At 41.2% G+C, this 27663-nt stretch overlaps 1 protein-coding gene across 1 annotated transcript in view; it reads left to right on the top strand.

Annotated features, from left to right (window-relative positions):
• Positions 1 to 27663, top strand: part of NFYC (nuclear transcription factor Y subunit gamma) — a 62269-nt gene that overhangs the window by 17500 nt on the left and 17106 nt on the right. Inside the window, exons 2-5 of the mRNA XM_049774936.1 lie at positions 7945 to 8057; positions 19110 to 19181; positions 21221 to 21334; positions 26858 to 26953. Coding sequence (XP_049630893.1) covers positions 7953 to 8057; positions 19110 to 19181; positions 21221 to 21334; positions 26858 to 26953 — 387 coding nt within the window. The 5' untranslated portion in view covers positions 7945 to 7952. The remainder of the gene's footprint in view (positions 1 to 7944; positions 8058 to 19109; positions 19182 to 21220; positions 21335 to 26857; positions 26954 to 27663) is intronic.

Here is a 27663-nt window from a genome sequence, read left to right as displayed (position 1 = left end):
ATAGCTTTAAAAGTTTTTTTTTTTTTTTAGCTTTTTGGGTCACACCCAGTGGTGCTCAGGGGTTACTCCTGGCTGTCTTCTCAGAAATAGCTCCTGGCAGGCACGGGGGACCATATGGGACACCGGGATTTGAACCAACCACCTTTGGTCCTGGATCGGCTGCTTGCAAGGCAAACACCACTGTGCTATCTCTCCGGGCCCAGCTTTAAAAGTTTTTACTTTCAGAACATGTTCTATTTACTCCAGGATCTTGAATGGGGTTGGGAGCAATCAGAATTCTCTTCAGAGCTTAGAACAGTGTCTTTGTCTTGGGAGGTAGATCCATGTGAGGTAGGAGGTTGCTCAGACTCTGGTTCTCCTCTTCCCCTTTAAAATAACAACATAGTAACAACATATAAGAAATAGCCACGTGCTCCTCCAAGTTTACTGGAGTATGAGGCCCAGAGGTTGCCTACTGTGGTTTGATCTTCAGAAACCCACATGGTTCTCTGAGCATTGCCAGGAGTGGCCCCTGAGTGCAGAGCCAGGAGTAAGCCCTGTAGCCCCAAAACCATTCCACCCACATCCAAATAAAAAAAGTATGTGGTGTCCAACAAAGTATGTTTTAGGAATTAAAATGATTTGGATTATTCTGTAGGAAAAATTGTGTTTGATCATTGACATTCCCAGGAGGGTAAATTTAGAGCATTTCTAGTCATTTCCACCTTGAGTTCTTTGCTTATTTACCACTAGTTCATTTATCCTAAATCTAATAGTTTAAAGGTCTTTAAAACTATGGGCCAAGGTGGTAGCGCAGTGAATGGTAGGGTGTTTGTCTTGCACCTGGCTGCCCTAGGACAAACCATGGTTTGATCCCCCGGTGTACCATATGGTCCCCCGAGCCAGGAGTGATTTTTGAACGCATAGCCGGGAATAATCCCTGAGCTGACCTGGGTGTCAGCTCAAACAACAACAACAACAACAAAGAAAACTTTTTTGTTCATAAGAGATGGATTATTTCTATGTACTTTGTTTCTGAAAGTGGGTTAAAAACAAAAGTATTATCAAGTATTAATAGCTGCAGTATCTAAAGAAGCTTGGTTTTAGACTGGAGAAGGGATGGTATGATTTGCTTTCTGGCATTTTTTAATTTGTATTTTTAGTGGTCTTCTACCATTTATTTTTCCATTTATGTGTCACATCTGCCTGCCTGTGTGTAATAAAGATCCTAAGAAGTTCAAGTGACTTGCCAAAACTCTTAACTATATGGTGGTTCAATAGCTGTTTCGGAAGCAAGAATTTTCAGGTCCAATATTTTCTTTCTTTCTTTACCCTGTACTTGACTGCCCCCAACTGTTCACAACAGTTATTCATTGGTGCTGCAGACTTGTTTAAGACATGCAAAGGGGAAGAGAAAAAAAGAATGGTGGCATGGAAAGGCTAACACTAGGAGATAGCAATGCAGTTAGCATCTTCTCTTTGATTGCCACCATAAGAATGGTGGAACCTGAGCAGTCGTACTGTGGGTAGGATACTTAACTTGTATGTGGCCAGCCTGGGCTCTATCTCTAGCATCCCATATGGCCCTCTGAGTAGTACCAGGAGTGCAGAAGTAATTCTTGAGTGCATTGCCAGATGTGGCCCAAAAACAAACAAAAAAAGGTCTTTTGGGTTAAGGGTTTGAGGTATTAATTTTAGCTAAGGCTTTCTCACCTCTGAGAACAGTTTGAATATAATTAAGAATAAAATATCTGGGCCAGAGAGATAGCAAAATGATAGGGTGTTTTCCTTGCACGCAGCTGATCCAGGCCCAAAGGTGGTTTGAATCCTGGCATTCCCATATGGTCCCCTATGCCCACCAGGTGCAATTTCTGAGCACAGAGCCAGGAATAACCCTTGATTGCTGCTGGGTATGATCCAAAAACAAAAAAATAAGCAAAAAAGAATAAAATATCTAGGGGTCAGAGTGATACAGTAGGTAGGGTGTTTGCCTTGTACATTGCTGACCAAGGTTTGATCTCTGATATCCCATGTGGTCTCCTGTGCATGCCAGGAGCGCATGAGTAATTCCTGAATGCAGAATGAGGAAGTAATCCATAAGTAATGGTAGATGTGCATCAAAACAAAAGAAACAAGAATACAATATAGAAAGTTCCTATATCCATTATTTTACTACATTGTAGCCTTGAGCAAGTAATTGAAGATACCCAATCATCAGCTTTCTTTTCCTTAAAATAGGGATAATATTGTATCTATATCATTTTCTGCTTGAGTAAAAATGAGTTGAGGACAATGTGTGACAATAGTTGGTAAGCTTCAAAGTTCTTAAGGTGGCGTCTTTGAAATATTCTTTGGACTCACCTTTCTCACCTCTCATGGGCATATACAAACACAGGATACTGCCAGAAGTTGAGCAAATGTTTGTTTTGAAGGTTTCTGTGTCTCCGCAGAGATCTAAGCAGAATGGCTCTTTGTGTTAGGATACAGTTTAAATCAGGTTATGGGCCTTATTTCTGTTTCCAGTTCATGTGAGAATTCTTTCAAGCTTCTTGCTGAAAAACCAGTTACTCATCATTCTTCCTGCAGGAATTTACTTACAGCTGATTAGGTTGGAAGGTCAAAGAAGTTAACTAATACTTTAGTCTACTCTTAGTGGAAGCTGAGCTGGTGAGGGAACATATAATAAATAGCTCAGTGATTTCAGAGCAAGCTTCCTCTCAGTAAATGAGGAATACTGCTCTCTCTGTCATGAAAAAGAAAACAAACAAACAAACAAACAAAAAACACGGAACAGTGCTTTAGAAATGGATCTTAAATGTTATCTGAACCCCCATTCCCTTAAAAAAAAAACAGATTATATTTTCAACACTGAGTCATAGGTTTTCTTTTGTTGTACCATGATTGAGTAGAGTCACCCATTAAAACTTAATTTACAAAAAGACTGAGCTAAATTTGGCCTGTAAGCTGTAGTTTGCCAACCTTTCTAAGTTGCCAAAATATTTGTTTTCCCCCTGTCATACAAAATACTGGTAGTACTTGTTTTTTTATTGTTTTGTTACACTCAGAGGTCTCGATCCCCACTCTATATTCAGAAATTGCTCATGCTTGGAGAGCCATATGCAGTGCCAAGGATCCAAGTGGGATTGGCACAGGCTAGGCAAGTGCCTTTGTTGTTGTGCGCTTTCAGACCTCTAATATTTCTGTCCTATGTGGGAATAGTTGATGAATAAATAAGAACGAAATGTGTGAACTACGTACTATTTTCTGTTCTACAGAAATAGGTTTTTAAAAGTTCTATCATTTTTATTGCTTATACTAGTTGCTGTAGCCTTGTTTTCGTACTAGATATACTTTATGTGAGGATCTGTTTGAAGTGTTATTTTGTTATAGATAGCAAACAGAAGGTACTTTTGCTTTTTGGGGGGAGGCCACACCCACTAACTGATTCTCAGGGGTTACTCTTGGCTGTACGCTCAGAAATCGCTTCTGGCTTGGGGATCCATATGGGGCACCAGGGATTGAACAAAGGTCCGTCCTGAATTGGCCGCGTGCAAGGCAAATGCATTACTGCTATGCTACCATTCCTGCCCAAACATAAGGAAAAAACATAAGGAAAAAAATGTCTTGAATACTGCCCCTTTTGTGTTACAGTAAATCAGACTCAGGGTCCCACACTTCTATTGCTGTTTTGAAAATGTGTCTTTGCTAGCAAATCTTTAGGGAGAACAATGTGAAGCCAGTTCCAAACCTGGAACTTCCAAAAGCATGGCTTAAGGAACAGGGCCTCCAGTAGGCTATTATAATTCTTGTGCTTTGTGTGTGTGTGCATGTGCTATATTAGCAGTGCATATTTTAACCTGTATCCATATTAAGACCATATTTACTCCTGGCTTTCTGCTTAGGGATCACTGCTGTTAGTGCTTAGGGAGCCATTTGAGGGGTGCTAGGGATTGAATTTGGGCTAGCTACAGGTAAAACGAGGATCTGACCTGTTGTATTATTTCTCTTCCCCCTACTAGTTCATTTTTTTAGTGACAGGCACTGTGAAATAGCCTACCAGCAAGTATGATGAGCAAGGTCAGAGAGTGAGCTCAAGGGGCCTCCTGCATGCTTTCTGTTTTGATCCTCAATACCACATAGTCCCCTAAACTGTCTGGAGTGACCTCTGAGCACAAGTTTGGAAGTTGCCCCAAGCACTACCAGGTGTGGCCCTAACATACCTCTTCTCCCTCTTCAGAAAACAAGGGTTAATGATGAACTTTATTGTAGAGTCTATATGCCTTCTGGTGAGTTTACATCCAGTAATGCGCAGGGCTTGCTTCTGGCAAACTTGGATCCACACTATATGGGTGTCAGGGGTTTGAATCCAGGTTGATCATGTGCAAGGTGAGCACCCCTCCTGATGTACTCTCTCTCTCTCTCTCTCTCTGACCTGAGAATATATGCCTTCTAAAGACCAACATATGTCTCTCATCCATCTATACAAACATGAGAAAAACATTTTTTTCTTCGAATTATTTTGTTTCAGAAGTGTCAGTTCTCAGTTTACTTTTCGCTCTACTTAGCAATTTGGAAGACTAACATGCCAAGCACTCATAAGCCTAAGTCCTACACCCTTCTTATTTGTGTATTCATAATAGTTTTTATTTCTTTTGGCCAGTGGTTCAGAACGAGGGCCTGTAGATGTAGTGCTGCTCAGGCCCTGCAGGTTTACCTGGACCATTTTGGCTGGTGCTCCGGAAATTGATCCAGGATTTTCCACATGCAAGGCAAGAACCTTAACCCCCTATATTATCACTCTAGGTTGGGATCTGCAAGAGAATCCTGAAGGAAGAGAGCTAATTACTTTTTTTTCTTTTTTTTCCTTTTTTTTTTTTTTTTTTTAATAAATGAATTCTTTACTAGAATCACAGTGAGATACACAGTTTTATGACTGAGTTGATCATGACTGAGTTTTAGTCAGATAGTGACCCTTTACCAATGCACATTTTCTCCCTCTCTTCCTTTTAGATACTGTGGTTTGCAATATTGCTAGTGAAGGGTTATCATTCATGTTTCTGCTTTCAGCATTCAATTCTTGTCCAGACGATCATTTCCAACTATCATTGCCATAGTGGTCCCTTTTCTGCCACAATTGAACTCCCTGCTATTTGAGTTCACTATTTTTTTTTAAAGTTGTTCTTGAAAATTACTCAGGTCTCTTTCTTTCCTCAAGAAGGATTGAGTAGATGAACATTATAGTGCAGCTAGATCATCCACTTCTGTGTGATCTTAGTACTTTTTCTCACTTCTCCATAAATTATCCCATCTTTCTACAAATGAGTTGCCTCTTCTCCAACTTAACTATTATAAATTTTCAAACTTTGTACATCTATTCTGGTTATCTTGTGAGATTGTGTTTGTGAGTTCTTTCAGCTTAAATTCACTTTAGTAAGTAGTTTCAAGTGAATTTCTTTTTCCTTTTCTATAATGTTCTTTTTTTTTTTTTTTTTCTCTTTGAAGTTTTGGCCACAACTTACTGTAGTCAGGACTTACTCAAAGGTCACTTTTGGTAGGGCTCAGAGAGTTATATAGTGCTGAGGATTTAACTAGGGGTCAGTAATGTGCAAAAAACACTTAAACAACCCTTGTTGTCTCTGACTCACTAAAAAGGATTTTTAAAGGTTAAAAAGGTTAAGGGTTTTGAGTGATCATACATTCTTCATTCTTTGAAGGAGCTATGAATAATGCTGCAGATTAGGGTGTGAGCCTTACATGCACCTAGCCCAGATTTGATCCCCAGCACTAAATGACTTCTGAGGATCACTACTTGTGGCCCAAATGGTCTGCTGTGCCCACACCATCTGGAACATCATTGGGCCCTAGCTCTGAGCTGTTGGGTCCGAAGACCAAATGGTCAGGAGTGGCCCCAACCCTCTGAATACCACTTGGGAAACCTCCCCAAGTAAACGTTAATAAAAATAATTAAGCTTGGCTGGGCCCGGAGAGATAGCACAGCGGCATTTGCCTTGCAAGCAACTGATCCTGAACCAAAGGTGGTTGGTTCGAATCCCGGTGTCCCATATGTTCCCCTGTGCCTGCCAGGAGCTATTTCTGAGCAGACAGCCAGGAGTAACCCCTGAGCACCGCCGGGTGTGGCCCAAACCCTCCCCCCCCCAAAAAAAATTAAGCTTGGGCTGGAGAGATAGCATGGAGGTAAGGCGTTTGCCTTGCTTTCAGAAGGACGGTGGTTCAAATCCTGGCATCCCATATGGTCCCCCGAGCCTGCCAGGAATGATTTCTGAGCGTAGAGCCAGGAGTAATCCCTGAGTGCTGCTGGGTGTGACCCAAGCCCCCTCCCCCCAAAAATAATTAAGCTTATTTAGACTGTTTGCATATTTAGACTTAACATATTTAGACTTAGCATATTTAGTCTTATGGTGATAAGTGAAAATATCACTGAGTTGAGAACCTTAGTTTATTATGTGGGGGTTTAAGGTTTTATCTAGTTATTCCAACTGTGATTTTTTTTTCCCTAAACACATTTCACTTAAATTCCCAGGGAAACTTCAAGATCATATTGCTTCCTAGTACATAGAGTTCCTGTTGATGTATAGAACTGCTAATAGGCCTCCGACTCCAAACCTTTTCCCATTACATCATCACTCAGTAATGTCATTACAACAGAGCGAAAGCTGCTTTGAAGTTTGTACTCTTATGTTCCTTCCATTTTTTTTTCTCTTATTACTTCCTTTAAAAGGAAAGGGGAAAAATTAGGCATCTCTCAGATATACCCAGGCCAAAATTATAGATTGGATCAAACATGCTTCCACTCTATATTTCAGGCTTCATTCCTGCTGCTGTGGGATAGTGGCATGTTCAAGGTGCATCCACCTGGAGCCTGGAAAGGAGCATATTTTAGTCTTCTGACACCTGGCTTTGGTGCTTTTAGCCCTCTGGATTCATTCTTAATGACTTCCAGAGCTCTAATGACTTCCAGAGCTTTGCGCCAGCATCCTGTCACTACCACATTGTCCCTTTTCAAGTAATTTCCCAGAATAGAAATTCTTAGGACATCACTATGTTTCTTATTCTTTGTGTTTAATTAAATTGTTTCTTCCATTTAGGTATTTGCCAGATAAGCATTTAAGCCATCTGGAGTTTTTTGCTTTCGCCCATACATCTTGTTACCTACTGTTAGTCCTTACTCATCTCTTCTTCCTTCATTGCAAAGCAGATAATGAAGTGCAGGTTCTGACCCTCTTTGTGCTCTCCTAAATTTTAATTCTATATTGTTTCTCAACCTATGTCTTACAAGAAAGGCTTAGATAAGGAGAGAGCTGGGAAGTAGTTTTAGTTCAAAGACTTTATGTTAGCTGCTCAATTATTGACCTGAGCTGTAGTGTCTTTGTCCTTTGAGGCAGATTACTTTAAGATTTGAGGGAACTATCATCATCATTGTTAGCCCAGAAGAAATGGGGCTGTAGTGACTGTAACAAAGGAATAAGTTGACTCTTGCTTTTTTAAGACTTTGAAAAAAAAAAAAAAAGACTTTGGGTTTACTTTTCTGTATAGTATTAATCACTGGAAATGCTTATTCTACCTGCATAGCCTATGGTATGGAGTGTGAGAAGCCATATATAGAGCTGAGAAAGAGTTGGCGAGAACACTGATGATTACAGACTAGGTAGGAAACCCAAGTGTTTCACCTGTATAAGACATTTGAATCTCTTTTACGTTAGGACTTTAGTTTGGATTTCTGGTAATTTTAGATTTTTCTCTTTGACAGTCTCTGTGTGATCAGCTGGATAGAACTCTCTACCATATATTTTTGCTAAAGCTATGTTTAAAATCTCTTTAGTATAACTCTGTACCTTCTCAGAAAAATCAAATGAATAAAAATATTCATAGGCAAGATATAATTAATATAGACAGAAAGCCTGACTTATTGTATCTAATGCGTCTCATGTATGTGTTTATTTTCAGTTGTCAGAATGTCCACAGAAGGAGGATTTGGTGGTACGAGCAGCAGCGATGCCCAGCAAAGTTTACAGTCCTTCTGGCCTCGTGTCATGGAAGAAATCCGGAATTTAACAGTGGTAAATAAGAATGAGAAACTTTTTAAGGATATAAATCTGGGCCTGAGAGAGTAGTGTAGATATTTCCTCATGCCCCAATCCTGAGGGGAAAGGGAAAGCAGGTCTGGAACAGGGCCACTGCAGGAAATAATCCAAATCTGAGTGGAGAGAGGTGAAGCACAGTCTGGGGACCATTCCACTCTGTGGAAAGAGAGAGAAAGGCTGCTGGGACTGAGTCTTTATTGGAAAGATAGACCCACCTCATGGATGGAGAACAGGTTGGAGTAGAGAGCCTATCCAGAGGTTCTTTCTGCCCAGGTAGGTTTTTGATGAGTAAAAGGGAAGCCATAGTGGTTAAGGGTGAAGTCTAATATGCTAGAATGATTTAGAGAAAGACTGATTATTCTAACAGACAGACAGGAGGAGGTACTTGCCTTGCAGCTGTCTATGACAGCCACAACCCTGACTTGATCTCCATAGCCACATATGGTCCCCTGAGAACACTACCTGGGGTCAGTTTTGAGCATACAGCCAGAAGTAGTCCCTGAGTACTGTACCCAACATGCCATTCCCATCCAACCCCCGTCGAAGTATGAAACGAATAGCCAATATTTTAATTAAAACATTTCTAATCTTAAGCACATTTACAGAGGAATTTCTGGCTTTTAAGTGGAAACAATTTTATCTTGGATAAAGAAACTGTCCTTTCTCAGGGGTTTTCCTTAGGTATGTCAATAGTGACTGCTTTGACTTGAAGGTAGTTTAACATGAGACATATTATATAGAGAATGCAGAATGGACCTCTCACTTTCCATTAGTAGCTGTTACTTATTTTTCAGACTGGCTTTGTGGGCCATGTCAGATTTCTAAAAAGCCCTTTGGGCAATTTATTCAACCAAACCAATCTATTGTAAAATGGTGCTCTTTGGGAGTTAAAAATATAAACCTCTGGCCAGGAGATATAACTCACAGGGCTAGTTTACATTCTTTGCATGCTGGAGATCTGGGTTCCACCCCTGGCACTGTGTGGTTCCTAGGGATGTAGACCAACAAAACAAACAAAAAAACATCACAGATCAAGTTTTCTCAGTAGCAGCAAGCAGCATTTATTGACATATTAGGCCAAATAATTTATTATGGTGAGGGGCTGTCTTGAGTATTACAGGCTGTTTATTAGCATTCCTGACCTGTCATCATTAGGTACCTGTAGCACTCTTTGTCCTGTTGTAACAGCCAGAAATGTCTTCAGACATGGCACCTGTCCCCAGGGGTCAAATTCACTTCTGCTGTGAAATACTGTGCAGAGGAACACTCTATAACCCTGGCCTTTGAGGAACTTATAGTCAAATAATTATAGCCAGAATAATTTATTCAGTGAGTGCTTATTAAATATTCATGGAGTCAAGCACTGTGATGAGTCTGAAGCAGAGGAAGGAGTGCTTTGGGAACAGAGGACACAATGCCTCCATAGTTATAGGAAGACTGGTAAAGGGACATTTTTATTGGGTCTTGACAAACGAGTGAGCATTCCCCAAATAGGAAGGATGTTAAGAGCATGTCTCAGAGAGAAAGACATGTATAACCATACGATGGCCCAGGGAACAGAGGGTCCCAAGCATATTTGGTCTTCTGCTCCTTTTCAGACCAAAAGAAAAAAAAATTTGTCACCTCACTCATGCGCTACACACACACACACACACACACACACACACACACACATCACCTTACTCATGCACTATACACATACACATACTCATGCACTATACACACACACACATGTCACCTTACTCATGCACTATACACATACACATACACACACACGTCACCTTACTCATGCACTATACACACACACCACCTTACTCATGCACTATACACACACACACACGTCCCAGACCAAAAGAAAAAAAATTAGTCACCTCACTCATGCGCTACACACACACACACACGTCACCTTACTCATGCACCACACACACACACACACACACACACACACACACACACACACACACACGTCCCAAGCATATTTGGTTTTCTGCTCCTTTTCAGACACTTGCCACTACTTTTTCTCCCATCATTACAGCAACCTCCAGAGATCAGCATGGCCTATTTTTCTCAGAATGGTATAGTAGCTAGAGGTGAGAAGTTTAGAATTAGAATATTTTTTGAGTATCGGGTCATGTCTTTGAAAAATGTTTCATATGGTGTCATTTTAGCAGATACTGAAGGGATTGTGTTAACGTGACAGCCTGCTTCTGATGTGACAGATAATTAGCATTCAGGCAGAGAAGACCCTGATTCCACACTAATATAGAACTAATTTTGCAGATTCTTAGAGTTAGTGGACTTTATTCTCTGACATATAAGTTAATTTCATGAATTCACTCAGCAAAGATTAATATACTGTTGGGGCTGTGTTTGGTTGTGGATCTAGTAATGAACCAAACAGATGAGATCATTGTACACAAAGGACATATATACTGGTAGAGACACTGTAGGTAATGAATTAATAGAACAAACAAAATAGTAAATGCCCACTGACTTCAAGGAAAGACTGATTGTGGATTTACCTCTGGGTGACATAATCTGCATCTGGAGAATTCTCAGTGGTTTGAACTGGATTTTTTTTTCAGATTGGCTTATATTTCCACAGATTTCCACTAAAAAGTCTTCACTTCTTCCAGTCTGAAGGTGGTAGTTGATTATCCTACTATATCTCAGATATAAAAGAGAAGGGAAGGGAAAAATTGTAAGTAAAAAGTAGGTTTGTGTGTGTATAGGGAAAAACTGTAAATCAAAAGTAGGGTAATATGTATGTGTGTGCTTTCTGCAGTGTGTAAATCAAACCCACACTGAGCCACATCCCCAGTCCAGAGTAGGGTTTTGCTGTTATTTTTTGTTTTGGGGCCAAACCCACAGCCTTCGGGTGTTACTCCAGTTTCTGTGTTCAGAAATCGCTCCTGGCAGGCTTAGGGAACCATATGGGATGCCAGGGATCGAACATAGACCAGCTGTGTGCAAGGCAAAGCCCTACCTGCTTTGTCATTGCTCCAGCCCAGAGTAGGGTATTTTGTAGGGATAAGTTTAACAGCTTTTAGTGCTAGAGTGACTGTGTTGTAGAGCTAGTGTGCTGTGTGTGTTGGGACTAGGTCATATGTAGGAAGTCTGTGTCCAGCCAGAGTGTGAAAACAAAATATCAGGTTTAGGCAAGTGACTAGTTTTTCTGTATTTTGTTAGATATTTCTTTTTCGTTTTCTTTTCTTTTCTTTTCTTTTTTTTTTTTTTTTTAAACATTTTTGGGCCACACCCAGTAATGTTTAGGTTACTCCTGGCTATGTGCTCAGAAATTGCTCCTGGCTTGGGGGACCATATGGGGCACCCGGGGATCGAACTGTGGTCTGTCCTAGGTTAGCTGCGTGCAAGACAAATGCCCTACCATTTGCACCACTGCTCTGGCCCCATGGACATTTCTTTTTTAAAATTGTGGTTAAAAATAAAGGGAAATTGGGGTTAGAGAGATAGCACAGCTGTAGGGCGCTTGCCTTGCACACAGTAGACCCAGGACAGACGGTGGTTTGAATCCCGGCATCCTATCTGGGCCCCCAGCCTGCTGTGAGCAATTTCTGAGTACAGAGCCAGGAGTAACCTCTGAGCACTGCCATGTGTGGCCCAAAAACTAATCAATCAATAAATTTTTTTAAAAATGTATAATTATGGGACTGGAACAAAACTAGAATGATAGGGAATGTTCCTTACATGCAGTTGACATGGGTTGGATTTCTGAAATCTCATGTGGTCTTTCAATCCCTGCCAGGAGTAATCTCTGATCACAGGCAGGAGTAAGTCATAAGCACTGCTGGGTGTGGCCCAATTAATAAAATACATAAAATTGTACAGTTCAGTAGTGTTAAGTGTATTCACATTGTTGTGAAACATCTCTAACTTTTAATTTTACAGAACTAAAATTCTTTACCCATTAAACAACAGCGTCCTCTTCTCTTGCCTCTGGTAACCTCATTCTTTTTGTTTGTATTAATTTGACCACTCTTAAGTACCTCATGTAAGTGGAATCTTACAGTGTTTGTCTTTTTGTATCAGGCTTTATTTCACATAGCATAATGTTTTCAAGGTTCATTCTTGTTGTAGCATGTTACAGGATTTCCTTTCTTTTATGGCCAAATAATAGTCCTTATATGCATGTTTATACTACATTTTGTTTATACAGTCATCTGTCAGTGAGCTCTATGGGTTATTTCTCCTTCTTAGCTATACTGAATAATGGTAAGTAAACGTAAATGTGCATATCTCCTTTTTCTGAGGCCCTGCCTTTGATTTTAATTTTATTTGACTTGGTTTTTCAATTTGATTGTCAGCCAGACAAGCACCTTACCTCTGTACTACGTTTCTGGCTTCTTTAGTTCAATTTTGTGAGTGAAGAGTCAGGAGAACAGGAGGAAAATTGTTGTTGTCTTGAATTATCCTTCTGTTGATTTTCAAAAAGTTTCCTATGAACCCTGAAAAGGAATTCTAGATTTTTACTGTGTCTTACAGGACAATGTTAAGGACAGTGTTTAGCAGTGAATATGTATACACAAAATATCTGAATGAGCCAAACTTTACAACTTTACACTTCAGACTTCTTCTTCTTTTTTTTTTTTTGGTTTTTGGGCCACACCTGGTGATGCTCAGTGGTTACTCCTGGCTATGTGCTCAGAAATCACTCCTGGCTCATGTGACCATATGGGACACCAAAGAATGAAACTGCGGTTTGTCCTAGGTCAGCACATGCAAGGCAAATGCCCTATCGATGCTCCACCGCTCTGGCCCCAACTTCAGACTTCTTATTAAGCAGGATCAATGAGAAATTTGAATGACAATTTAATCTAGTAAAACTGTAGTGGGTTTTTTTTTTTCTTCAGCAAATCTTTTATTTTACTAAAATCCATGTGTCAGACTAGCCAAACTAAGAATATTCATGAAGTGTTGTAGTATAAGGTTGAGTAGATTGTTTGAAAAACAAGTAATTGGAATTTTCCAGATGATATATTGTATAGTCTGAGACACATTGGCCATTTGAATTTGAGTCTGTAAAAGCAAGTTATCTTGTTTTAGGCCACTGGCAACTATAAGGTGTGCCACAGATCAAACCGGTTGGTTGTCTGCATGCAAGACAAGCACTGTGACTCTCCTGTATGGTCACTCTGGCCCTTCATCTCAGTTTAGCCATCACACTTTCTTTACTCTTAGGGCTCTGTAATTGTTAACAGGCTCTCTAATTATTCATAAATTCAGGTGGTCAGCTGAGACTGAAGTTTGTTTAAAGTCATATGAAAATGATAGCACAAGATGATAAACTGCTCTGGGTTCAATGATCAATTGACTTACTGGCAGCATTAACTATTAAGCACACACCGTCTTCTATACCTCTTTAAAATTGGGAAAGATAAAGCTTACTTTTTTTGGTTGCAAGTGGTAAGACAATAGTGCTGAATCTTGAAAAATAAAATCTAACCCATCACTAACTTATTCTCTACAACCCATTCAGCCTTCAATTATCTGTAATTTAATGTGTAATCTTTTATTAATTGCAAATTATTTCTTTTCATTTTTAGTCTTTCAAGATTGTATGACATTTTTAAGAACTGTTTGTTTGTTTGTTTATTGGTTTTTGGTCCATACCCGGCAATGCTCAGGGGTTACTCCTGGCTCTGCACTCAGAAATCGCTCCTGACAAGCTTGGGGGACCATATGGGATGCCAGGAATCGAACCAGTCTGTCCTGGCTCGGCTGCATGCAAGGCAAATGCCTTAACACTGTGCTATCTTTCCGGCCCTGCATGACTTTTTTTGTTTGTTTGTTTTTGGGTCATACCCAGCAGCACTCGGGTTACTCCTAGCTCTATGCTCAGAAATTGCCCCCTGTAGACTCAGGGGACCATATGAGGTGCCGGGAGTCGAACCATCGTCCTTCTGCATGCAAGGCAAACACCCTACTGATGTGCTATCTCTCCATCCCCTGTGTGACATTTTTTTTTTTTTTTTTGGTTTTTGGGCCACACCCGGTGACGCTCAGGGGTTACTCCTGGCTATGCGCTCAGAAGTCACTCCTGGCTTGGGGGACCATGTGGGATGCCGGGGGATCGAACCGCGGTCCGTCCTAGGCCAGTGCAGGCAAGGCAGGCACCTTACCTCCAGCGCCACCGCCCGGCCCCCTGTGTGACATTTTTAACCTTAGAAAACTTGTCCTAGAATTTAGTTGGCATGTTTCTTTATAGAAAATGGAGAGAAAAGGAAGAAAAAAAGGAAAGATTTTACATTTGTTTCTGAATTCTCAAGTGATGCCATTGCAGGTCTTAGTAGACCTAGTCACCTTGAATAGCGAGGTTTTAAGGAAATGGTTCTGAGCTTTCACTGTATATCTTATTGGGGAGTTTGTACAAAAAGGCGATGGCAGGGCCAGAGAGATAGCATGGAGGTAGGGCATTTGCCTTGCATGGGGAAGGATGGTGGTTCAAATCCCTGCATCTCATATGGTTCCCCGAGCTTGCCAAGAGTAACCCCTGAGCTGGGTGTGACCCAGAAACAAAAAAAAGTTAGGTGATGCCAGGGCTCCTTCGAGTTCTTGAGTCAGTTATTCTGGGAATAGAATATAGGCACCTGAGTCTTTAGAAGTTAGGCCTCTTTAGCTAGGCCTTGGCATGATTTTTCAGTATTTGAAATTCCAGATATTCTTTAGTACAGCTAAAGAGGCCATTGACTTTTCTTTAGCTTTGAATGCTCATTAAGTATATTCAGAACTTTTGGAAAATTGAGTTTCAGACAGTAGCTTTTTTGGTTTGTATGGAGCTATGCCCAATGGTGTTCAGGGACTATTCCTGGCTCTTTACTTGAGGGGGGCGGAATCACTCCTGGCAGTCAGATGGCAGCATTCTAAATGTAGTGCTTTAGTTGTGGTCAGGAGCACAAGGACATTCTGAGAGAATCTGCTTTTCTTCCTTGCCCGTACTACTCCCAACCCTGAGATTAGAAAGAAAAGGACAGCTTGTGTTATTTGTTCTTCACTTGCTTCACAAGCAGCAGTTGTGTAGTTGCCTATGAGAAGGGAAACATTAAAGTGAATGCCAGTTCAGTTCAGAAGGGCTCCCTTCTCCAATAATCCTTATGATAAACTCTCATGTTGGACAAGAAAGCCTGGAAGCAATTATAGTGTTTCAGTGGATAGGGTGCTTGCCTTATCTGGCTGGCCTGGATTTGATCCCCAGCACCACATACAGTGCTCTCAGCACCACCAGAAATAAAAACTGGTTTGGGTATGTCCCCCAAATCAAAATATTTAAATAAAAAGAAGTCTTACTGAAATATTAAGTGTAGTATTTTACTCATGTTAAGGAAGTATTTTTTTTCTCCCAACTTTAGGTTTGGATTAAGTTATCAAGGAACTGTCTTGGGAATTATATTTAATATGTTATATTATAAATTATAATTGCCAAATCACATGAGTGATCACATGGAGGAGAGCTCAGTTTTTTTGGTTTTGGCTTTTGAACCATAACCCAGTGCTGCTCAGGGGTTTCTCCTGACTCTGCACTCGGGAGTCACTCTTGGCAGTGCTCAAGGGACCATATGGGGTGCTAAGGAATTAAACCCAGGTCAGCCATATGTAAGGCACATACCCTGCCTACTGTACTATCTCTTGAGTATTGTACTATTGAGCCCTGGAGACTTAAATCTTATGGTCACAGTTTTGTGCTGTGTATGACATCCTAGGAAGTTTACCAAGGGAATTATAATCCCTTAGGATTCATTTTGACATCTTTTAGAATTATCATTTTGTGTAATATGCCATACGAGAAGGAAGGCCAGTGATTGATTTCTGTGGTTAAACATTTAAAAAATTACTTTCGGGAATACCCTTTTTTGCTGCTTCCCCCACCACATCTCAGTGCTTCTGATCTTTTCCTTTCTATCTCTATACTCTTTCAACAAGCAATCCCTTAGACATAGTCAGCTGTAAGCCCCCATGTGGGACAGTTGCCAGCTTCTGTCACTTATGCCAACACCCTTCCTCCCTCGAATGCCAGCTGGTTATTCCCCTTATGTCTCTGTGGAATTTGACATTCCCATTCTAGTATAGGAATAGGGATTTAAATGCTTTTTGTGTGACAATTTCACAATTAAATAACAAGCTGTTCAAAGGTAAAAATAGGTCTGCATCTTTTACATTGTGGTAGGTGTCATGTATTTGATATTAGTTTAGGTGCATGAATGAGGAAGTTAAAAGAGAAGAAAAGAGAAATACAGAAAAACTGGCCTGCTATCGGCTTTTGGTGAAATTCTAATACTAGATTTCTATAAGAGACTTCATGGAAAATGTTGATACCCAATTTGGAAAAGGAAAAGTTATAAACTTGGAAGTTTGTAGAAGTTAAATGGTAATAGCCAAGTGGTTTGCTGGGTTTGTGTGGAGCAATTGGATGTTTTGGTGTACTTATATACTTTGTTCTTCTTATGTAATCAAAATAGATTTGAAAGTGCCAAATCCTAGCCACTAGACCACCAGGCAGCTGTAATCATAAAATGGATTTGAGAAGGCATCTGCCTTCTTGACATATAGTTGAAGATTTAAAAAAAAATTAATTTTGAGAGGGCGTGGTGCTACATTTGGCAGTGTTCAGTGCTTTATCCTGATCTGCTCAGTGATCACTTCTGGCAATAATTGGGGACTGTGTGGTGCTGAGGGTAGGATCAGGGTCAGCCATGTATAAAGTAAGCATCTAAACCCTTGTATAATATCTCTCCAGGCCTTACATAGCTGAGTTTTTTTTTTTTTTATTTGATCTTGGAAAGGAAGACTCATGATGGTGTTAATTGCATCCAATCTCAAATATTAGCTACTCCTTCCATAATGTGATTATGCAAATTCCCAGGAGAGCAATATTAGGTTTGGTGAGTCACATTTTAGGCCACTTATAGATACTCAGTCATTTAACACTTTGCTATAGTAGCGATTTTGCTGATTTTAGCCCATCTGTGCCTTTGTACCTTTCTCTTCTGAAATCCAAAATCGATTTTTTTTTGGCCACACCCATTTGACGCTCAGGGTTACTCCTGGCTAAGCACTCAGAAATTGCCCCCTGGTTTGGGGGGACCATATGGGACACTGGGGGATCAAACTGCGGTCCGTCCTATGCTAGTGCTTGCAAGGCAGACACCTTACCTCTAGTGCTACCTTCCCGGCCCCCCAAAATTAATTTTTATTTTTAGAATTGCATCCATCATTGGGCATGTGTTTAATTAAATACCAGTACTTAGCAAAATAAAACAAAATATGGCTTAAATTTAAAATAATTGAGAGTACTGATCAAAAAGCCCTTCCTTTTTTATTTATTTTTGTTCTGGGCTACACCCAGTGGTGCTCAGGGGTTACTCCTGGCTCTTTACTCAGGAATCACCCTTGGTAGTGCTCAGGAAATCATAGGGGTTGCCAGGGATAAAAAACAAACAAACAAACAAACAAACAAAAAACTTTTTTTTTTTTTTTTTGTTTTTGGTTTTTGGGTCACACCCGGCAGTGCTCAGTGGTTACTCCTGGCTCTATGCTCAGAAATTGCTCCTGGCAGGCTCCGGGGACTATATGGGATGCCGGGATTCAAACCACCATCCTTCTGCATAAAAGGCAAACGCCTTACTTCCATGCTGTCTCTCCGGCCCAAAAAACCCTTTTTTTTTTTTTTTTTTGTTTTTGTTTTTGTTTTTGGGCCACACCCGGTGACGCTCAGGAGTTACCCCTGGCTATGCGCTCAGAAGTCGCTCCTGGCTTGGGGGACCATATGGGACGCCCGGGGATCGAACCGCGGTCCATCCAAGGCTAGCGCAGGCAAGGCAGGCACCTTTACCTCTAGCGCCACCGCCCGGCCCCTCTTTCTTTTTTTTTTTTTTTTGAAAAACCCTTTTCTTAATCTTAGCTACAGTGAGTTTTGTTTAAAAATGTGCCAACATTTCCTAAAAAGCAGCTGATAATTCCCCTTTCCTCCCACCCCATACCACCCCAAAGCAGAGTTTAGAGGCAAGGCCTTGGCTGTAGAATAGGAGCTATTCCCTTATTTCTGGGGTCAGGCTAATGCAGAGTACGGAAGAGGAGTTCTTTTGTGTGTGTGTGTGTGTGTGTGTGTGTGTGTGTGTGTGTGTGTGTGTGGTTTTTGGGTCACGGCTGTAGAATAGGAGCTATTCCCTTATTTCTGGGGTCAGGCTAATGCAGAGTACGGAAGAGGAGTTCTTTTGTGTGTGTGTGTGTGTGTGTGTGTGTGGTTTTTGGGTCACACCCGGCAGTGGTCAGGGGTTATTTCTGGCTCCAGGCTCAGAAATTGCTCCTGGCAGGCACAGGGGACCATATGGGGCGCCGGGATTCGAACCGATGACCTCCTGCATGAAAGGCAAACGCCTTACCTCCATGCTATCTCTCCGGCCCCGGAAGAGGAGTTCTGAGGAGAGTGGTGGATTGTGATTTTCATGGTAGCGAGCTGCTGTGCTGACACATGCCCTACAGTCCTGAAGAGAAGGACCTGACCACTGAGGGAAATGTCCCTGAGCCAGGGTCTCCTAATCTGCACAGTGCAGATTGGCAGACTTCCTTGTGCTGTGCTCGGTATGGGACTGCTCACAGGGCACCTCAGTATTGTTCTAGTAAAGAATCTGGCTTTGTGCTTCTGGTTTACTCTTTGTGAGGACAGCCAGAAGAATCCCAATTTTATCCTAAAACCCTGTGCTAGTTTGCTCTGGAGCTTAATTTTTTTGGAAAGGGGGACATTCTGGTGGTGCTCAGGAGTTACTTCTAGCTCTGCACTCAAAATTTGCTCCTGGCAAGCTCAGGGGACCATATGGGATGCCAGGCATTGAACTCAGATCAGCTGCATGCAAGGCAGACACCCTACCTGTTGTGCTATTTCTGACCCCTCTGAAGCTTATTCTTGTCCTCATTTCACTGTCTTTTCCAAAAGGAGGAAACTGCGCCAGTCAGGGTTTTCTGCTGCCTGTTTTCTTTATTGGTTGTTTATGCATCTCTTGTTGCCCATTGCAGAAAGATTTCCGAGTGCAGGAACTTCCACTGGCTCGTATTAAGAAGATTATGAAACTGGACGAAGATGTGAAGGTGAATTCACATTCATACTTATTACTCACATTAAAGCTAAAATAGAGTGAGTAGTAGAATAGATTATTGTTTATTTTTCTGTCACTTGGCATTTAATTTAAACAAAAGCAAAATATGGTCTGTTGCTTTGAAAGTTTTTTAAAAAATATCTAGTACTGTTAGGTGTCCTGAAATCAAACAGTTTTTATTATTATATGGTACATTTCTGAAAATTAGGACTCTTCTATTTTCCAGATGTTAAAAAGATGCTGAGGGTTTGCTTTTCAAATCACCCAAGTCTTTTTTTGTATTTATCTTTGTGTAGTGGGGCAGGTTAGAGTGATCGTGCTAGTGACTAAGTCCAGAGCCTCACACATTTACCGTATTTTCCGGCATATAAGACGACTTTTGAAACAAAAAAAAAAGTTAACCAAAAATCAGGGGTCGTCTTATATGCCGAGTATATCCCAAAAAATGTTTCAATATGCCGCTAAACAAAAATTGCCTGAATATTGCCACAAAACGAATTTTCCAACTCGATCCTGCACCAATCACTTCAAGGCTGCTCTGACCGCCTCTCTAACTCAGCCAATCCAAGCAGGCTTTTTATGCATGCAAGTTACACAATGTTCTGTACCGAATCTACACTGTAAAAAGCTGCTCAGATTGCCAGAGTCAGAGAGGAAGTCTATTACAGTAGAACCTGTGAACCTTTGCTTGTTGTAATTGGCTCACTGTGGTACATACAGTTGCAGCACAGGAACGTAATGTCTGATACAGCGAATATAGGCCTAAACCTATATTTTAACTGCCAAATTAGGGGGCCGGCAAATACAGTACTCTTACTTCTGAGCCATAGCCCCACCTTCCCCTCATCCAACTCTATAAACAAATCAGTTAGGACATACTATCTTCTTAGCATCGTAAGACAACCTCTGATTTATTGTACTATAAGAAATCTGTAATAATGATGTTGTACCTGCTCCAATTTTTTCATCCCGAATTACACTTACGAGAGGGCTTACCTAGGGATGACCATATCTGTATTATTTGACGTTCACCTCCAGGTATGAATATGAAAAAAAAAAGAAACCTCTTATCACTAAAAAGTAAGTCTCTTACATTTGTATAGAAAAATAACAGTTTACAGCACTTTTCCTTTTTATTAGCTCCCATGGTCCTAATAGTACAAATCTCCTGTGAGATTTGATAACATGAGAATTATTAGTTTTATTATAAAGCAGTGGTCCTCAAACTTTTTAAACAGGGGGCCAGTTTACTGTCCCTCAGATCATTGGAGGGCCAAGCTATAGTAGAAACAAAAACTGAACAAATTTTTATGCACACTGCATGTATCTTATTTTAAGTGAAGAAACAGGAACAAATACAATATGTGGCCCGCAGGCCATAGTTTGAGGACCACTGTTTTAAAGATATGGAAATAGAAACAGGTTAAATGACTCCCCCAGAGTAGGAGAACCACAGTCTCAGCTCCCCTCTGATCCCACAATTCCAGAGTTCTTCCCATAATTCTCTCCTGCACAAACTACCTCCCCTAGGGTTCAGAGCCTTGTTTGAATAAGACCTTGAACTATGAAATATTCATGGCAGGGTAGCTTCCATTATTTGAGCACTTAACTTGAACCCAAGAGGATGTGAAACCTAGAATTTTACCTAACTCCACTGGTCTCAAACTCATTGTCTTCTTCCATAGAGCTTCTCCTGGGATTAAAGCCTAAACTCTGCCATTTACTGTTCCTTTAACTATGCCAAATTGCTTCACAGCTTCTTGGGAATGCTGTTTCTTGAGTAGGTTGTTCAAGTTAGGAAGTTTTTGGTAGGTGCTAGATAAATAAGTAAATTTTCTTCTTCTTTTCTTATACCTCCTACCAGCTGTTCCCCCACTCATGAATTTATTTTACCTTGGACTCTAGATGCTACTAGCTTTTCATTTTCCAACTTCTGCCCCATAGTCCTGTGGTAGGACAAGTGGCTGGCATGGACTGACCAGTTTGAATGTCTCGATGGTGATTGACAATGAGGTCTTTCATCTGTTGCAGATGATCAGTGCAGAAGCTCCTGTGCTCTTTGCCAAGGCAGCCCAGATTTTTATCACAGAGTTGACGCTCCGAGCCTGGATCCATACAGAGGATAACAAACGACGCACTCTGCAGGTAGTACTGTAGACTTACATTGGGACACTGGTCACACAGCTGCCTTCATTTACTTCTCTTGCATGACTGAATCAAAGATTGTTCTTTCTGGGGCTGGGTGGTGGGGCTAGAGGTAAGGTGCCTGCCTTGCCTGCGCTAGCCTTGGATGGACCGTGGTTCGATCCCCCGGCGTCCCATATGGTCCCCCAAGCCAGGAGCGACTTCTGAGCGCATAGCCAGGGGTAACTCCTGAGCGTCACTGGGTGTGGCCCAAAAACTAAAAAAAAAAAAGATTGTTCTTTCTTAGATCTCTCTCAAGCTGACATATGTCATCGATACCTCCCATTGAGAGACATACACTTTATAGTTATATAAAGAAGTATAGTATGGGAATAACAAATGTCCAAGTGCAACAGAACCTGAGAACTGGTCTACAGACTGAGCCTACCATGGTGGGGGAGCTGGGAGTGTGGAGGTCCCAGGAAGGGAGGACTGTAGGGAGGGATGGAAGCTAATAAAATGGTGGAGGAAAGTAGACACTCTTGTTTTTGGTGTGGTGCTAGAACATTTGTATGTTCTACTAGTCATTAACAGTAGTGTAAATCATGGTGAATGACAGAAAATGCAGACAAACAGATTTTCCCTATTAAAAATCTTTTTAGTTTTGACTAGAGAGATAGTATAGTGTGTAAGGCACTTGCCTTGCACAAAGCTAACTGGGTCTGAGAACCCTATATGGTCTCCTGATCTTCACCAGGAGTAAGCCCTGACCACAGCCGAGTATGTGCAAACCACCCACCCACCCACCTCCACCACCATTAATTTTTTGATTACTTTGCACTGAGAACTTCTAGAGCCAAGGGCTCCAACGGGTATCGTAGGCACTTACAATAAATATTCCAGGGAGGCCTCTGACAGGGTGCAGGGAACCATCTGAGGCCCCCATTACTTGAGTATTTGAGATGATGAATACCATGGCAGCACACTGTTCAGAAGCAATTTTTATTGGGCTTTATCTATTTAAGGGGAGTCCTGAACCCCTTGCCAATTTTTGCAGCATTCTACTCAATTACTTTCCCCTCCCCTAGGCCTCTCCTGACCACATAGGACTGTAACTAGAGACAGTCTAGAATGAGAACCTCCTGAGGACATCTGTGGAACTAGCTTTAGTTTTTCCATCAGTGCTACCTTGTCCAGTTCCCAGATGGCCAGATTGCAGTTGTACTGGCCCGGGAGCATTTAGCACTAGAGCTGAGGGCTAAGGTACTAGGAATCGCCACCTGAGAGATTTGAAAAGGCTGTTCTTGGTGGGCTGTCCCCTGTGCATGTGTGGAAGACATGTAAAGAACTGGCTGACTTTGGGTACCATCTTCTGAGTGAACACCTGCTCATCCTGCATACCATAGGGTCCATTTTCAGATGCCAGCACTCAGGCCTTTGTGACCCTCAATGACTCCAGTGCTTTGGGATCTTAAAGGGAGCGAACAAGGTAGAGCTGGTAAGGTGGAAACAGTGCTCTGAGGCAGAAATTAGTCATGGGGCACATCCACATGCAGTTTTCAGCACAGACTCAGCTGAAGTGCTCTTGTTGATGGCTGCAGTGCACAATGAGAGTCTGGAAGAGCTGAGCCAGTGCCATCTGGGGACTGTGATAACCTATACATCCTTGTGCTGCTGTCAGTCTTCTCAATCCACTGCTCACTCACACTATCTGGTGAAATAGACACCAAAGTCATGCCTGGTCCTCTGCTACTTCCAATAGAACTTGATCAGGTGGTTATTGCCTTTCTTGCTCAGGGAGCATTTTTGTACATGGAGAGGGAGGAAAGGATCTCTTATCTGCCGTTAGTTCCAACAGCCTGGCTTATTTACCCAGTTTGGGAAAGTGCTGGGACCCCACCAAACTCTGCCAGTTTCATCACTTCACTGGGAAAACTGAAGAGAATGTTTGCAAAGGGAAATTGACGCAACTCTTCCTATAGCAATTAACAACAAACTGTGGGCCGGCTAGTGAGGTTGAGGTTGGGATTGAAGATGGTGGGTCCCATCTCATATTTCTGTATTGAGATCCGTTTATCTAGGAAGCAGCCAGCCACCCTCTGTGAGCAGTGCATCCACAATATGGCAAACAACTCAGCTAAATTGGAGCATGTGCAAGCACTGCAGCTATAATGTGCAGCTCCTCACAAGTACACAACCATGTGTGCAAGCACCACAACTCAATGTGCAACCCTTAATCATGGTCTCAATAATAACAACAAAGTGGAAAGCAGGAAGAAAATGGAATTTATTTTTATTTGTTTTTTTACTTTTTTTTTTTGGTTTTTGGGCCACACTCCGTGACACTCAGGAGTTTCTCTTGGCTATGCACTCAGAAATCGCTCCTGCCTTGGGAGACCATGTGGGATTCCGGGGATCGAACCGCGGTCCATCCTAGGCTGGCGCAGGCAAGGCAGATGCCTTCCACCTGCACCACCACTCCAGCCCCTTAAATTTACTTTATTGATTGATTTGATTATTGGGCCATACCCAGTGGTGCTCGGGGTTACTCCTGGCTCTACCCTCAGAAATCACCCCTGACAGCTGGGGGACCAGCTGGGATGCCAGGAATTGAACTGGGTCCCTCCTGGGTTGGCAGCATGCAAGGCAAACACATTACCGCTGTGCTATCACTCCAGCCCCAGAATTTAGATAGTTTGATCCTAGGCACAGCATATGGTCCCCCAAGCACAATCAGGAGCGATTCCTGAGCACTCTCCAAAATCTAAATTAAAAAAAAAAAATGAATGAACAACTCAAGTATCCATCAAGATGGGAATATAAAAATGTGATGGGAATCTGTAAATACATATCCATCAAGACGGAAATATATAAACTGGATTACTTCTCAACAATAAACAAGAAACCTTGATTCACATGACAGCATGGAAAGATCTAAAAAATATTAACCAAAAGAAACCAAAGGGGAAAATTTCATAATGTATGATACTATATGTTATCACCACCTCTGGTGATAAATAATAAAGCTCTGTTTGCCTAAGATTGTTAGGGGTGCTAATTGACAAGAAAGGGACAAAATACACTTTCACTGATCTTATGGGTGATAACTATCAGAAGCATATGTTTGTTAAAAATTCATCAATTTATGTATTTAATTTCTATATTTTAATTATTGAGTCATCCACTAAAACATTAGCATTGAAAAAGGCAACATTAAAATATTTTAAAGTTACTTAAATATTAATAGTTTTATTGATATTAAATATTTGCTGTGACTCAACTAATAGAGAAAACTTGGAGTATGTTTTAAGGTTATTATTTCTCTTTTTTCCCCTTTCCCTAGATTAGCCGTTTTAGATAACTTGAGTAGGTGACATCATCAAGAATGTGATACTTCTGCGTACTAATCTTAAATGAGTCCTGGCAGTCCTAAGATGTGCCCTGCTTCGGTTGGGAGGGTTTATTATCAAGCTGGTGGTTGGCAAGAAGGATGGACTAGAGTTTTGCATTTCAGTGGCTTGGGGCCATCGGAGAGACAAGGGAAGGAAAAAGAAAATTTCCATCTCCAATTTGTCTGATGAGTCACTTTGCCTTAAGATGTGCTTTGTAGAGGTTGCTAAGGATTTTTGTTAGTAGATTGATTCTCCCCAAGATTTATGAAAAACTTCAAGCATAAGCAAAGTTTACAGTGAATACTTTACATTTTCATCACCTTGATCCTATTGTTAACATTTTACTTGTTTCATCCCCATATTAACCTACCACCCTATCAAGCCACCTATTTTATTTTATATATATATATATATATATATATATATGTATACACACACACACACACACACACACACACATATTTTTTGGGGGGTTTTGGGTCATACCCATGGCCTAAGCTACCTATTTTATATTGCATTTCATAGTTAATTTTTCCCTAAATATTTCAACATGTATTCTGTATGTAAACATTTCCATGGGATTATTATGTTACTGATTCTACCCTGATTGGGGTAGGGCACAATCACCAATCAGGGTAGGATCAGTAACATAATAATCCCATGGAAATGTTTACATATACAACAAACATGTATATCATTTATTTTTTCATTTGTTTTTAAATTTTTAGGTGATGTAACCAAATCTTAAGTTTTCACAGTGCATTGGTTTAGAAAAAATTCTTGAGGGCTGGGGAGATGGCATGGAGGTAGGGCTTTGCCTTGCCTGCAGAAGGATTGTGGTTCGAGTCCTGGCATCCCATATGGTCCCCCGAGCCTGCCAAGAGCGATTTCTGAGTATAGAGCCAGGAGTAACCCCTGAGCGATGCCAGATGTAACCCAAAAACCAAAAAAGAAAAAATACTTGAAACATTTACTTTAAAGGATGTGTTTTTGAGCCCCATCAAACCATAGGAAATCTATTGTTCAGCTGGTTCTTGTGTTCTCTCCTCAGCCATGCCAGTAATCTAGTGTAGGAACATCAGACTTCCAATATTCATATTACATTCAATTAGATGAAAACAATAAAGTAGATTAAATCTAGGGATAATGCAGTGCCTCAAAAGAGTGCCTGCCTCAAAAGCATGAGGCTGAAAGTTTGATCCCCAGCACTGCCTCCCATGACACCTGGTACACCACACCAAGTAAGCATGCGTGAACATCCCAGCTAAATTCCCTTTCCACCTGCATCCCATTCCCAGTAAACAGCAAACTCAAGTGTGCACCTCCTTGTACACAAAATAATAACAAAAAGGAAAAAGAAGTATATATACATATGTATATGTTATTAACATTATGGTTTCAATTTTTTTTTTAAATTTTTGGGCCATACCCATTTGATGCTCAGGGTTACTCCTGGCTAAGCGCTCAGAAGTTGCCCCTGGCTTGGGGGGACCATATGGGACACCGGGAGATGGAACCGCAGTCCTTCCTTGGCTAGCGCTTGCAAGGCAGACACCTTACCTCTAGCGCCACCTCGCTGGCCCCTGGTTTCAAATTTCTAAAAAAAATCATAGCATTATGTGAACTAACATCTAGTGATGTGAAAATGTTCCTAAAATTACTAAATTGGGGTTTTGCTAGGAGATTGGAAATGCATATTTTGAGGTTATAAATACTTGGGCACCCAAGAGGCAAGTAATTTTCAGTACTGTAAAGAGGTTATAGGATTGAATAACAGCTGTATGTTACTAGTCACAAAATTACCAGAAACATGCTGGTTGCAGTTGCTAGGTGTGTTCCGTTTGGTGGGAGGATGGTGACTCAACACTTAGAGCAGGAGCAAGCTAGAGTAATGGTAGGAGAAGGTGTAGACCTCCAGTTTGCTGAGCACGAATTGTCTTTTTTTTTTTTTTCTTCCCCCAAGCGCTTTTCTCCCTCCTGTCTGATGATTTGAATTGATGAAAGTTTGACTCTGCTTATCTACTTATAGACTTGGTCCTGGGTATTCAATTTGGCTCCGATGTCATGGTTTTTTCTTATAATGTGGAGGGTGAAGTGGTCACGGTCGTCCTTCCCCTGGGTAATTTTTCACACTGCCTTCTCTTTGTTCCAGAGAAATGACATCGCCATGGCAATTACAAAATTTGATCAGTTTGATTTTCTCATCGATATTGTTCCCAGAGATGAACTGAAACCTCCAAAGCGTCAGGTGAGCCAGGTTGGCGTGGTAGAGGCTGCTGATCACCACGCACTTTGCATCCTGGTGTCAGAAATGCTCTTTTGTCTTTCTCAGCACAAGTCATTGGCTCCTTTTTGCTTCTCCTTGTCTAGATCAGACCCATCTTTAACATCTTCTGTTTCTCATTCATGGATACTTTTAACTCAGTGCCTCTGAGGTGGTATTTCAGTGAACACGTTCAAATTTAAAAGGACTTTTAAAAGTTGCAGTGAATTGAAGCTCATTTCAAAGTATCCTTGGGAGGTTGTAGCCGAATTCTTTAGTCTGGAATGGGAGAACATTACCAGGGAGTTACAAGTTTTAGGTTTTTAAGAAATTGCTTTCCTATGTTCTCAGAGGCATTTGGAATGAATGGACTTTGGTTTTTCTCTTTGCTTCTCTATAGAGTTTGCTGGCTGCACAAGTAAAATCACCTGTTAGGATTTAAAAATTACCACTGCCTAGGCTCCACCCCACACCAGCTGAATCAGAGTCTGAGGGGGAGGCCAAAGCAAAAGTACTTTTTAAAGCTCCTCAGATGCTTTTATTGTGCATCTGAGGAGCTGCACCCAATCTGAGAACCACCACTTAAGCCATTTTCTAAGCAATCTTAAGAAAGAATGTGAATATATGTCTTTCCTCTCTTCTGCCTGCTCCTCTCCAAAGGTCACACCAATTGTTTTCCAGCACCTTGGGTGTAT

The sequence above is a fragment of the Suncus etruscus genome, chromosome 6 (genome assembly GCF_024139225.1).
Source record: "Suncus etruscus isolate mSunEtr1 chromosome 6, mSunEtr1.pri.cur, whole genome shotgun sequence".
Lineage (NCBI taxonomy): Eukaryota > Metazoa > Chordata > Mammalia > Eulipotyphla > Soricidae > Suncus > Suncus etruscus.
Note: the sequence above shows the minus strand (reverse complement) of the source record. Positions and strands in the feature narration are given on the sequence as shown.